Source organism: Rhinopithecus roxellana, chromosome 2, assembly GCF_007565055.1.
Source record: "Rhinopithecus roxellana isolate Shanxi Qingling chromosome 2, ASM756505v1, whole genome shotgun sequence".
Lineage (NCBI taxonomy): Eukaryota > Metazoa > Chordata > Mammalia > Primates > Cercopithecidae > Rhinopithecus > Rhinopithecus roxellana.
Window position 1 is genome coordinate 36206658 of NC_044550.1, and position 14560 is coordinate 36221217.

The window sequence follows — 14560 nt, forward strand, 5'->3', positions numbered from 1 at the left end:
AACCATTGTAGGCTTACTATGGTTAACTTAGGAAATATAAATTAACTATGATAACAGAATGATAACCCATTTAAAACCTGAAATCAATAGTAATAAGTGAAAGTTACCAGGGGCAACAGATAAATTATACATTTAGAGATAATGAAAAAATACTGAACAGGAAATCAACCTGAAGTAAATGACTGTTTTGAAAGATTTCCACAAACATAAAACATTGTTGTTGTTTTAATCTTCCTATATATTGAGTATTCTCCTTATAGCTCTTTCAAACTGTTTGAAACTACAGTTTAAAAGAGCTATAAGGAGAATACTGAATGTTTCCAACGTAAACAACTGGTTTTATTTTTTTAATGGTGACTCCAAAACTCAAGAGTAAAAGTTTTCTAATCACCATTAAAGTGTGTCCCTGCTAAAAATTAAGTCTATACTCAGTAGGCTTACAACAGCAATAAAACAATAATGTTTTGTGTTTGTGGAAATCTTTCGAAATAGTAATTCGGGTTAATTTCCTGTTCAATTTTTTCATCATCTCTAAATGTATAATTCATCTGTTGTCCCTGGTATCTTTCACTTACTACTATTGATTTTAGTTTTTTAAATGGGCTATCATTTCCATTATCATAGTTCATTTATATTTCCTAAGATAAGTTAATGGCTATTTGCTGCGGGAGAAATTCACTATATTTTCTTAATCTTAAGAGTTGGGGGAACTTAACTCCAAAATTACTATCAGTTGATAATAGTGTTACTTAAACTTTAAAGTGTTATATTCTCTGAACACCTAAATGTAATTAAACTATGGATATTTGGTGAGATGACAGTGAAAATTTTAATACAGAGTAGGAGAATATTGGATATTGATATTAAATGTGATAACCAATAAAGTTTTATTTTCATCTATCTCAAGTCTGATAGATTGTGAATAACCTTACATTTTTAAACATAAAAGTGAGGTAGTATTACCTCACTTTTTATGAGAGAGAATTCTAAACATACTCTTAATGATAGCTCAAACTTTGTCTTCTGTTTTTAAAATTGCTCCCTTATAGAATGTTTCTCCATCCCAGAGAGATGAAGTAATTCAATGGCTGGCCAAACTCAAGTACCAATTCAACCTTTACCCAGAAACATTTGCTCTAGCTAGCAGTCTTTTGGACAGGTTTTTAGCTACCGTAAAGGTAAGTGTTTTAAGATAGACTTACATATAACCTCATTTGAGTGTACATATGCTAAACCAGAAGCTATTAGTAAACATTCTTTAAGGTAGAAAGAAGTGGAGAACTTTGCTGGAGAATGATGTATGTACCCATAAGAAGACATGGTGATGTGTTCTGCTATTGTTTATTTTAGTTTTATTTTTTGAGATAGTTTCACTTTGTTGCCCAGGCTGGAGTGTCTCTGCCTCCTGGGTTCAAGTGATTTTTGTGCCTCAGCCTCCCACGTAGTTGGGACTACAGACATGTGCCACCATGCCAGTCTAATTTTTGTATTTTTAGTAGAGACAAGGGTTTTGCCATGTTGGCCAGGCTGGTCTTGAACTCCAGATGTTAAGTGATCAGCCTGCCTTGGTCTCCTAAAGTGCTGGGATTACAGGCATGAGCTACCGCTCCCAGCTTTCTACTAAAAAGCAGACTTTTTTTGGAAGTGTTTCTAATTCTGTAATTTTCTTTTTGTTACAAGTATTCATAACTTTTTAGCCTATGAAATTTTCTATCTCTTGATTTTAGCACAAACCTTATAGCATCAGCTGAATATTTTGTCATTTTCTAACATATTGATGTACAGAGGTGGACAAGGAATCAGACTAAAGTATAAGCCTATTGCACGTTTTTCTCTGTCACTATTTATTGAATATCCATACTATGTGGCTTTCTGAAAAATGTGAAGTGCTTTCTGTGGGCATACTTTGGGATATAACAAAATGTCATAAAACAACCTTGGTATATTTTTGTTGAATGGCAGCATACAAATAATTAGTTTTTATATTGTCCCCATTGTTATATCATTGGCTGTGTCAAGTTAGTAAGTAGGCCCTCAACATATTTAAAGCAGAAAATGAGCAATTATTTAATGGCAAGGCATGAAAGAGTAGCAAAGTATTTTAACTGTAGGCATTAGTATGCATAAGAATATGTAAACTGGGGGGACTGTCAATTAAATGCTTTATTAGGGATACAAAATAGAAGCCAAAGAATTAAGGAGTTTAAGACTGAATAGCCGCTCAGTTTCAAACTTCTACTCTTAAGAGACTTACTAAACATGACAGGACCCAATAAATAAGAACTATGAAAAAAATGAGATACTTAGCAAAATTCTCTAATTGTTCCAGAAATTTCCCCAACTTTGTTTCAAATGTTTAATAAACACAGCAAGAATCTCATGATAGAAACTACAACAATGTGTTCACTAATAGTTTTTGAAAAATATACTGTCCCAGAAAGGACACTAACCTTAAACTCATCTTTCCGTGGAATTATCTGTGAAAAGTAGGTTAGATGTAGTGGAGAGGGAGGGAGGAGTGATGTGGACTTGTTGCTGAGATAAAAGTAGGCATTTTTCAGATATCCCAGATTGCAAGCAGCTTTAAAAAATGTTTACATACACACAAAATATATTTTTTAATTTGGGGAATATTATTAAAAACTTCTAAATCAGACTTCTTTTCTGCTGGATGGAAATGAACTTTGGCTAACTGGCTTTGGTTGAACTTTGAGCAATGGAATTTATATTATTTTTGTAGAATATCATATGGCTAGGATTGTAATGTTAAAAGTTAGCCCTGGAGACACTTGATCTTGCAAGTGTACTTTCCTTGCTTTCATTACTGCTCTAAAGCTTTTCAATAAACTTCTTTCCTATTCTTAAAAAAGTTAGCTCTGATCTAAAAAGCAGTGAGTGACAGTCACATTAATTGAATTCCATAGCATTTTGTATATACCTGTCTCATCTGCATATCTCTGTTTTTAAAACAGTTATAAAAAGTTCAACCGTTTTTGAAAAATCACTAAAGTTGCTTTTTCCCTCTTCAAAATTTTAGGCTCATCCGAAATACTTGAGTTGTATTGCAATCAGCTGTTTTTTCCTAGCTGCCAAGACTGTTGAGGAAGATGAGGTAATAAATCCTTTCAAGATGTTTCTTCTATGAAAATTTATCTCCATTAACTTGCTTCTTGTTTGCCAAAACAAAAATCGTAAATGAGTTTCTTTCTGTCCTTTTCTCCCTGTCCCTGTTCCCCTTTGAATAGAGAATTCCAGTACTAAAGGTATTGGCAAGAGACAGTTTCTGTGGATGTTCCTCATCTGAAATTTTGAGAATGGAGAGAATTATTCTGGATAAGTTGAATTGGGATCTTCACACAGCCACACCATTGGATTTTCTTCATATTGTAAATATACCTGAAGTCTTTTAGTTTCTTATTTGAGTGTGTAGCCTTCAGTAAATTAAAAAATAGATTGCCTACTCATTTATTTTGTACTGGTTTTTAGGAAAAAGAAAACTATTGATATCCAAGGAAAAATTATAAATTAGTATATATGTCATATCACTGAAGCTTAAATCACAAACTTAGAAATTGAATAGGTTAGGCTGGGTGCAGTGGCTCATGCCTGTAATCCCAGCACTTTGGGAGGCTGAGGCAGGCGGATCACTTGAGGTCAGAAATTTGAGACCAGCCTGGCCAACATGGCAAAACCCTGTCTCTACTAAAAATAGAAAAATTAGCCGGGCATGGTGGCGGGCACCTGTAATCCCAGCTACTCGGGATGCTGAGGCAGGAGAATTGCTTGAACCCAGGAGGCGGAGGTTGCAGTGAGTCGAGATCATGCTACTGCACTCCAGCTTGGCGACAGAGTGAGACTCTGTCTCACAAAAAAAAAAAAAAAAAAAAAAAATTGAATAGGTTGCATCAGTTTCTATATGTAATTTCCTATATATTTAAATCAAGTTAAAATTATGTTCTTGTGATTTTCAGTTCCATGCTATTGCGGTGTCAACTAGGCCTCAGTTACTTTTCAGTTTGCCCAAATTGAGCCCATCTCAACATTTGGCAGTCCTTACCAAGCAACTACTTCACTGTATGGCCTGCAACCAACTTCTACAATTCAGAGGATCCATGCTTGCTCTGGCCATGGTTAGTCTGGAAATGGAGAAACTTATTCCTGATTGGCTTTCTCTTACAATTGAACTGCTTCAGAAAGCACAGGTAGGTGTCAGTCTAATTAAATAGTGTTCTTTTTAAGTTTTTCTATTATTAGAATACATAGAGTTACCAAACTGAAAGACATTTCTAATGTTGTAATGGCAAACCATTCTTTAGACAAGAGTAAAGTATATATTTTAAATTTACAGGCTAGATGTTCTCTTGTTTTCTTATAAAACTTATATAGTGGCCGGGCACGGTGGCTCACGCCTATAATCCCAGCACTTTGGTAGGCCGAGACGGGTGGATCACGAGGTCAGGAGATCGAGACCATCCTGACCAACACGGTGAAACCCCATCTCTACTAAAAATACAAAAAAATTCTCCAGGCATAGTGGTTGGTGCCTGTAGTCCCAGCTACTCGGGAGGCTGAGGCAGGAGAATGGTGTGAACCCAGGGGGCAGAGCCTGCAATGAGCCGAGATGGTGCCACTGCAACTCCAGCCTGGGCGACTGAGCGTGACTCTGTCTCAAAAAAAAAAAAAAAAACTTATATAGTATTTTTAAGATTCCTTTGCACCATTTCTCTTAGATTACTTATCTTTAACAGTTCTAAAATGTTCATAAGATTGTCAGTACCATATTGGCCTTTATCCTAGCTACATCTGCAGGTTTTAATGTAGTACTTCTTTACTTCACTCATTTTATAGCAGATGTCAGGAACAAAAATTAGAATAAGTTGCTTTTTAGACAAGCAAATAATTTATTGTTGGCTAGTAAGTGAAGTATTTATACCAGACTGGCAGGTAGAAGCCACTTTTCTGAAAGAGGTTTTGCCCTGGCAGTTCTGTTATTACCTAAGATTAGTTTGTAACAATCTACAGATTGTTATAAAATGTATAGGTTGATAAATTATCCACCACCTAAGTAAAATGTAAAGGTTCAGTAGAGAAAATTCTCATCCAAATGGAAAGTTCGTGAGAGTGCTGTGTGTTAGCAGCTACTTTGAGAGAAGCCTTACTGGTTCTATTCATGTCACCAAATAGAACTTACCAAGTTTAGATCTGCTGCAAACCATTTTCCTGCCAGCTGAATCCGTAAAAGACTCACGAACCTACTTTCCCTTTATATTGCTATTTATTCTTATTTAACAGTAGTTATTCTGATTTGTTTTATTGGATTTTACTTAGAAGATTGTGAAATTCTAAGCTTAACATTTTGCAATAAACTAATTGTAGCAAAGAACTGCAGTTATTGAGCTAAAAATTGAGAATATTATAAAAGAAAAACATAATAGTTGAATTTGGTGTTTTTCTAAGAAAGTTATAATTGATCTTATAGCAAACATTTTAAGAAATATGTCTGAAGAAAATGAAGCAGACAAAAAAGAATTTTTTTTAAAACAAGTATGTCAGTGCTTTCAAGAATTTCAGGCTCTAGTTTGTGAGCAGAGAGGGGCTCAGTCTTTTCATAAAAAAGGTTGATGATCAGAGCAGTATGTTAGCTAGAGATCTACCTGTGTAGTGTAACACGGGCTGTTTTTTGTTTTCAAGGGATACCTTAATCATCTTAGATTGAAATAATTAAATGCTGTAATGAAAATCCTACGAAGTAGTTGCTCGTGAGAATTTTTAGAAATTATGAGAAACCATCATTTAAATGAATAATATGACACAGAAAATTTACTTTGCTCACCCCGGACTGTTGGAAAGAAAAGTTGAATATTAATCACTCACATTAGACTGTGAAGTAGAGGAATAGGCTTAATAGAAAACCTGCTACATTACATTATTTTTATTGGAACAAATGACATCTCTCTAAATGCCTTCTGACTTGGTCTCTGTGCTTATTCTCAAGATAGTATAGAAAAAGATTGCTCTAAAGTGTTAGTGTCAGAGGACAGATTTTGAAGCATAAATAATAATGTAAATAGCATGTGTATTCTGTAGCTTTGAGATCATGTTTTCCTAGTAAAAAACACTGGAATATCTCCTGATTCTCTTTTGTAAGTTTTCTGGTGCTAGAGGAAGAAAGTATTCACTGAAACTTTTTTTCTCCTTAGCTGAAGGAGTATTACAAATGTGGGATTTGACAGAATCTTTGGAGAAATTGTTTCATTCAACTCCTTTATTTTATAGCTCCAGTGTAGGGAACTAGAGACTTTCTTAGAGCTGCGTAGAGCTACTTAGTAGTCATTTAAAAGAACCAGTGCTTTTGTTCATACCACACAAACCTTAAAAATTCTAGTTCAGTGGTTTTCACAATTTGAGAAGTGGAACCCTTTCCCAGTCCCCCTTCCCCCCAAGAAAATCTTGTACACACACGATCCCAGAATATAGAATAGAAAAGGGGAGCTATACTTGTTGTGTTTAAGGGCAGAGCCCCACTCAACATAGCCTTTTCCCTTCCATAGCTAGAGATCTACCTATGTAGTGTAAGTTTAGATTATATTATGTAGGTAGTGTTTGGACGTAGTTTGAAAACTGGAAATACAGTGATTTTTTTTTTTTAAGAGATTTGCCCCATGTAGTATTCAAGTTGCAATGGGGAAGTTAGTGAAGAAAAGGTCATAAATCTTGGTAGAGACTTTTGGGACTTGTTCTAGCAATTCTGCTCTAACACCAACCCATGTGGTCCAAACATGGATGGCTCCTAGTTCTTTAGGACTCATTTCTGTTTGTTTGCTAGGTTTCCTGTGTTCAGGTAGGAACACCAGGTCTAATATCTTTGTGTTTAGACCTGTGACAAGGCCACAATATTAGATATTCTTCCTAGTTTTCTGGTTTTAGTATAGGAAATTCTTGCATCAGATTGATGAGATCATGCCAAAATCATTTGTGACATGTTTCCCAGTGTCTTGGTTTGAGAAGAGTCCATCACAGACATATCGTACTGTGAGGAGGCCACTCCCACTAGTTCTGCCTGAGCCCCCCCTTTGAGAGAAAGTATGGTGAGTGTTCCCAGGTTTGAAAGGCAAACTTCCTTTTGTTCCTCTTAACCTCCCACAACTACACCCCTTAAGCTCTTGTGCCACCTGTTGGTCACCATTGTGAGATGGCTAAACCTCTTTCTCTCCTTACCCTTCTTCTACCCTTGCTCTGTTGTGTGGTTGTGCTCACGTCTTCCTCTTTCTGATGTGGCCCACTCTGATAAACTCAGACTGTTAACTCTACCTAGATTAGTGTGCTGGTCTTTGTAGTTCCTAGCTGGGCAGTAGTCAAAGTCCATGTTCTAGTTTAAAACTAGAGTAGGTACAGCCATAAAACAGAACAAAATCATGTCCTTTGCAGCAACATGGATGCAGCTAGAGGCCATTATCCTAAGTGAATTAACACAGGAACAGAAAACCAAATACCACACGTTCTCACTTACAAGTGGGAGGTAAACATTGGGTACACGTGGACATACAGATGACAACAGTAGAAACTGGGGACTACTAGAGCGGGGAGGGAGGGAGGGGAGCAAGGGTTGAAAAACTATTGGGTACTGTGCTCACTACCTGGTTGACCCGATCACTTATACTCCAAACCTCAGCATCATGCAATAAATAACCTAGGTAATAAACCTGCACATGGGTACCCCTTGAATCTAAAAGTAAAAAGAAGCAAATTTAAAAAAAAAGAAGAAACAGACCTCTCCCCACACATCTCCTGGTTCTTTTTGAAGGTGGCTGTGGTCAGACTATTCCAGCAGGTTCCTCAATGCTTCATGCTGTTCACCAAACCTGGATCCATGTGGGCCACCATTTATGTCATTTATTGTTATAAAAAATAATAAATATTCTCTTGACACCTTATAATTTGAGTTCATTTAAGTCCTTTTTACCAACTCCGTTAGAGGACTTGTCTGGTGTCGAGAGTTTTGGTAGTTTCAGTGTATGTGCTTGTTTTGTTTCTTCCACTGGATATCAAGAAGGAACAAATTATTTTGTCATCTGATAGAACAAATTCAGATTGTACTAGATCAGAAGGAATTTATTTTGATGTTATTTTGGAGAAAAGGCTTACTTGGGACTTGGGTGGAAGTGGAGTTCATATGGATGGTTTTGTTTTGAATAATTTCTAAGGTCTTTTCTAGCTCTATCATTTCTTGTCAGTCTTCCACCTCTAAAATATAACTCTCTACTTACTTAGTTTTTTCCACACAGAAGGATGATAGTGACAGTCTTCTTCTTACTTAAATACATGTCTCTTTTTAGGAATCTACCATAGTATTAATTCTGCCATGGCATTTATTATGCCCAGTGACCAAGGCATTAGAATATTTGTGGTACCTTTACCTTTCTAAGCCAATAAATATTCATTTGCTAAAGAACATTTCATTAAATGAGGTACAGCTGGCTTTCCATATCCATGGGTTTGGCATCTGGATTCAACCAACCGTGAATTGAAAATACTTGGGAAGAAATTTGACAGAGTTCCAAAAAAACCTTGCATTTGTTGCACGCTGAGTACTACATTGAATCCACACAGATGAAGTGATGTGTAGGCATTCTGGGTTGTTGGGTTTGTTGAGTATGTTGGGTTTTGTTATCTTTTGGGGGATCCTAGAAGTAATCCCCCATGGATACTGTGGGATGACTGTACTTATTTTTTAGAAATAATTTCTACACTGTAGCCCCTTTTTCACTTCCAGTTTCTTTCATTTCTTTCTTGTAGGCTTCCTAAAATACTGGCAGAAGCCAGTATTTTAAGCCTGGCTTAAAATATTTAAGTATTTTAAGTATTTAAATATTTTTTAATGGAGTATTTAAGCCCTCCATCCTTTCTCTATGCTTTGTTCCAATATTTTTAGCATGTTTCAGCTTGTTCTACATCCCTGGGATATATAATAAGACCTAGCCTAAATGTAAGCTTGATAGTTCAGAGACTATCTTAAGTGTTACGTAACTTTTTTCTTTTAAGGGAGGGAGAACAAATTCTAATACTAGTTAATAGTGTCTTACCCATAGTGTGTTATCTAATGCCTTTCAAACTAGGGGAAAATAAGAAATCAGTGAACAATATGGTAGATGCTAAAATCTGCCATTTTCTTGTATATTTCTGACAGTTTCAGTTATTTTGCATTTGTATTATACAATGACTAACATCAGCCTTTTACTATTCTTTCCTCTGGTATTTTTCAGTAACAAATAATGAATGTATTTAGAGATAAAAATAATTTTGTGACCAAATGTGTTCTTGTAGAGTGCAGTTATTTTCCCTTATTTTCTCTGTGGTATTGCAAACAGTTATGGTGTGTGCTGCAGGTTATATGAGGATGAATAAGACTTGGTCCAGAAATGTACCAAAATACCCAGAATTGGAAAAAAAGTTATCCCTGATAGTTAAATGGTCAAGATAGGCTTCCTGAAGGTGATGGTGTTTAGCCAGTCCTGGAAGGAATGGGCAATACAATTTCAACAGGTAGAAATAAGATGATTAAGGGTAAAATAAGAAAGGGGAAGATTAGTGCATCATATAGAGCAGGACTGTTTAGCAAGAGTGTAGACCGCAAGTTGAGGGTATGCTAGGAAATAAGGCTAGAAAAGAAGGTTGGGGTCAGATTATGGAGATCCTTATTAATAAAACTAAGGAGTTTAGCTTATTTCTGGTAGGCATTGGGGTGCCGCTGAAGAGAGTAGGGAAGGAATATATGATGCTAACTAAGGTTATTTTGACAATGCTGTAATTGAAAGTGAGGAAGAGAGACACTTTACTACAGGTAATAATTTGAAGGCCTTCCATGTACAGTCATTGTGCCAGAAAGTTAGGGATAAAAAGATGAATATAATACAATGCCACACCTTCGGTCTTGTAGTCTATAATGGAAAGGCTAAATGGTTAAACAGATTATTATAATGAAATGTGATAAATATGTTAAAAGGTTTTAGTGTCTTTTTTTAAGACAGTCTCACTCTGTCTCTTTGCTTGGCTGGAATGCAGTGGCTTGATCTCACCTCACTGCAACCTGTACGTTCTGTGCTCAAGCCATTCTCATGCCTCAGCCTCCTGAGTAGCTGGGTTTACTCATCTACCACCACGTCCAGCTAATTTTTTGTATTTTTAGTGGAGAAGAGGTTTCACCATGTTAGCCAGGCTGGTCTTGAACTCCTGGCCTCAAGTGATCCACCCGCCTTGGCCTCCCAAAGTGCTAGGATTATAGGCATGAGCCACCACGCCTGGCCATAAGTATGTTAAAAGGTTGATACACAAACAGATGACCATGGTATTTAGGGTGTTTTGGGGGTTGAGGGAGTCAGGGGTAACTCCAGAAAGGACTGATACCTGTGAATTGTCCTCAGGGGTAAGAAGGAATTAGCAAAACTCCCAAATTAAAAACTTTATGAAAAACATTTCATCTTAGTGTTAAGTCTACTATTTTCTACAAAATATATATTTCTAAATTTTTCATTTACTATTTTAAAATTCTTAGCTTCCCTCCTCATCTCTGATTAAAAAAACATTTTTTTTTTTTTTTTGCCCTTTGGCTTCTTACATTCTTAATGAATGTGTTTATGAGTACTTTAGACTCCACTGAAAAAATTAGAAGAGGCCAAGAGAGTAGGATGAAGGGCCTTCTAGACAGGGGGAATAGACTGAAAAAAAACAAAACAAAACAAAACAAAAAACAGAAGTTGGATACAAAAAAGTAGTTTCTGCTCTCATGTAAATGTTCAGCATACATTGCAAATACAGAACTCAAGTTCCAAAGATAATTATATTAGAAATACAGATTTGGACCTGATTTCTAAGATGATGATGATGGATGGGTAGGCTGGATAAATAGATGAGTTGGAGGTAGAAGTTGTGGGGAGAGAAAAGACTCAGTGGGGATGGAAAGCACAGGGAGGAAAAATGGCCACCAGAGATAACAGAGCAGCCTATGTTAATTAATGATCAACTGTGTTTTTTTTGTTTTTTGTTTTTTTTTCCTGGCCCAGATGGATAGCTCCCAGTTGATCCACTGTCGGGAGCTTGTGGCACATCACCTTTCTACTCTGCAGTCTTCCCTGCCTCTAAATTCCGTTTATGTCTACCGTCCCCTCAAGCACACCCTGGTGACCTGTGACAAAGGAGTGTTCAGATTGCATCCCTCCTCTGTCCCAGGCCCAGACTTCTCCAAGGACAACAGCAAGCCAGAAGTGCCAGTCAGAGGTACAGCAGCCTTTTACCATCATCTCCCAGCTGCCAGTGGGTGCAAGCAGACCTCTGCTAAACGCAAAGTAGAGGAAATGGAAGTGGATGACTTCTATGATGGAATCAAACGGCTCTATAATGAAGATAATGTCTCAGAAAATGTGGGTTCTGTGTGTGGCACTGATTTATCAAGACAAGAGGGACATGCTTCCCCTTGTCCACCTTTGCAGCCTGTTTCTGTCATGTAGTTTCAACAAGTATTACCTTTGAGTGTAAACTAAGGTAGACTACTCTGGGAATGAGAACATGCAAAATCAGGAAAGGTTATAGAAGGATATATACCTTAACAGGCTGATTTGGAGTGAGCCAGAAAAAAAAAAAAAAAAACTACTCTCATTATTTGTGTGGCTAATTATAATTCAGTGTTACTTAAACACATAAGGACCAAAAAAAAAAAAAAAATCCAAAAGATCCAAACTTTTTTTAAACTCAAAAAATCTCTTTGTAGTATGCCAGTTGCACTTTTTTTCTGCCATAATGTAACATAGCTTGCCCCATCAAAAATTCAGTTAAAATTCATAGCCAGCAAACCTGTTCCCCCTCAGCATCCTGATTTAATTTTCCTGTTGCTTTTGCTTGCTTCTCCATTTAAGTTACTGAACTTAATGCATGCTGATCTGTATTGATTCTCACTGAATAGGAAACCCCAAAATTATGTTTTAGCAGTCGAACAAATTATTTCAGTGTGACAGCCATGATGCAAGTTCCAATTAGTATGAAAAGGTACTTTGGAATTGTCCCATATTAATCAGAGACAGCAACAGAAAGTTCTCATATTACCAGGTTGATTTTGTGTCTCATTTCAAATTTTAATTTAAAATTATGGTTTTCATTTTTGTTTACCTTAAAGTGATACTTAAAAGTGGTATATAATTAGGACACTTAGATTTGTTGAAAGCATTTTTGACATTTGTATAAAAGAATTTGTGATAAAGTTAATATATCCAGGTGCTCACCAAAGAAACATGTATGTAACAACTGAAATTAGATTTTTCTAACTGATAGTTTTCACTCATTTATAATCAGTAGGAGAGACTGTCTAGATGTTGGGGCAGCTCTGTGATTTGAGTCTGTAACATGTTATAACTGAATTTAGTACCCTAGTTTTGTTAAGCTATTAGGATTTTCTAATAGAACTTACTCCTCCCCCTGCCTCCCCAGCCTACTTATAGTTCTCTTAATGACTTCTGGATCCTGAGCTCCCTTTGCAGTCTGAAAAAGGTATTGCAGTCAGATCCGTGTACTGATGATAAAAGCCTCTGGTAGCAATAAAAAGTTGTCCTTAACTTTTGTTTCTGTGACTTTTTTCTGGTTGTGAAGAGGTACAGGTTCCTGATTGGCTAGGCACTGCTATTTCAACTAGAGAAAACAATAGAAAGACCAAGAATATACTTACTGAAAATGAAACATGAAGAAAAGAGGATTTGAATGTGATCGAGGGATATAGGTTTTAAACATAAGAATTTTTCTTTTATGATATTTTTTCACTGGTGCACTGTGAATCCTCCAAATAGTAAATTTTCATCTTAATGTGACTGCTTGTGAGAGTAGGCTCAGACCCGTATCTTTAAAATGTCATTTTTAGCCATTTTTAATGTTCAGATTTAGCAGAACAAGAGTATTTTCAGGTCATCATCTGACTTGTAAAAAATTCTTGTGGTAGGGTTGACTACCTGTTTTATGACCTTAAACTCCAATTAAATGGGAAGCATTTACTCACATGTCAGTACAGGGAGTGGGGAGGGAAGATAGCAAAGGATTGACTTCACAGATACACATTTTAAAAATTTCTGATCCTGATCTTCATCTGTTTAATTCATCTGAATTGTAGGAGCTCTAAGAAGTTTACAACTGCATATGTTCATAGTATCTGTAAAATGATACAGATCTGTAGAACTTCCTTCTATTTAACAGATGAGGACATGTTAAACTGTGTTATGTAGAAAGCTAGGGATAAAACTGAGTTTAGAGTCAATATTTCATTTGTAGTCCAGTAGCTGCAAATTGAGCAGAACATTAGAGGACAATAGAATTTTCACTTTTTGGTCTTAAGGTTTTCAATATTTAAAAATTGCTGGTAAGTTAGTTTGGAATACAGCGTTCTTTTCATGGGACACGGAATCAAGTGGGATGGTGGGCTGCTAGCCCTCACACCTCAGAACTTGTTTAACCACATCGTTCAGTTCAGTGATAGTACTTTGGAGACTTGGCCCTCGAAAGCACTGTTAAACCTTGGCCACCGTTTCAGAGGCCTGAGCCCACTTCATCACAACTTACTGTGGGCCCTTAGAGAACTGTGGCTTGTGACAGAAAGAGCCTAGTATTCTTGAACAGTGTAGAACTTTTCATTAAGAATGTTCCGGTTGGGCATGGTGGCTCACGCATGTAATCCCAGCACTTTGGGAGGCTGAGGCAGGCGGATCACGAGGTCAGGAGTTCGAGACCAGCCTGACCAACATGCTGAAACCCCCGTCTCTAATAAAAAATACAAAAATTAGCCGGGTGTGTAATTCTAGCTACTTGGAAGGTTGAGGCAGGAGAATCGCTTGAACCCAGGAGGCGAAGGTTGCAGTGAGCCATTGCGCCACTGCACTCCACCCTGGGCAACAGAGCGAGACAAAAAAAAAAAAAAAGCCTGTTCCTGCTGTTCAATTAGTTCCCTTTTTGCCTGAAACTATTCTCAGCCTGTCCCAAGTTACTTGTGTTCAACTTTGGCATCACATCACAAGCTCAAGACCTGGAAACTTGAGCATTCTGCATCATAATTGTCTGGTGCCTCCTGGTGGTTAAAAAACCAGTCGCTCCGTGAGGCCTCTGGAATGGCAAGGGAATATACTTGATGGGGATAGTAGTTATTCCCTAGTTATTCTCTAATCCTCCATTCAAAAAACAAACCCTAAAGAACACGTTATAGCCCTTGAAGATCAGACTAGAAGCTAAATAATTCTACTTCATTCTCTACGAGATCAATATGAAGTTAGTTGTTATATACAGAACTAGAAGTTTTCTCTACAGATATATGATGTATTAGTTTGGAGGGGGAAGGGAAAGCTGGGAATGCAGAGTGCTCCCAAATGTCAGTAAAAGGTCAAATATAACCAGTTTGTCATAAATGTTCCTGATGCTGCCTTTGGCGGTGAAGGAAGGTAGAATGTAGCTCTTCACTCAGCCAAGCTGATGAGAATCTGAACCTATGTTCTTGTTGAGAGAAGACAGTGGTGTTTGTGCCCCCAAGAAGTCCTAT

At 36.9% G+C, this 14560-nt stretch overlaps 1 protein-coding gene across 2 annotated transcripts in view; it reads left to right on the forward strand.

Moving 5' to 3' along the window:
* CCNI (cyclin I) overlaps positions 1–12602 on the forward strand; it is a 29532-nt gene extending 16930 nt beyond the window's left edge. For both annotated transcript variants that reach the window (XM_010361987.2, XM_030915632.1), the window contains 5 exons: positions 1050–1178; positions 3038–3112; positions 3246–3386; positions 3972–4202; positions 11061–12602. In XM_010361987.2, coding sequence (XP_010360289.1) covers positions 1050–1178; positions 3038–3112; positions 3246–3386; positions 3972–4202; positions 11061–11504 — 1020 coding nt within the window. In that variant the 3' untranslated portion in view covers positions 11505–12602. The remainder of the gene's footprint in view (positions 1–1049; positions 1179–3037; positions 3113–3245; positions 3387–3971; positions 4203–11060) is intronic.
* Positions 12603–14560: the final 1958 nt, after the last annotated feature.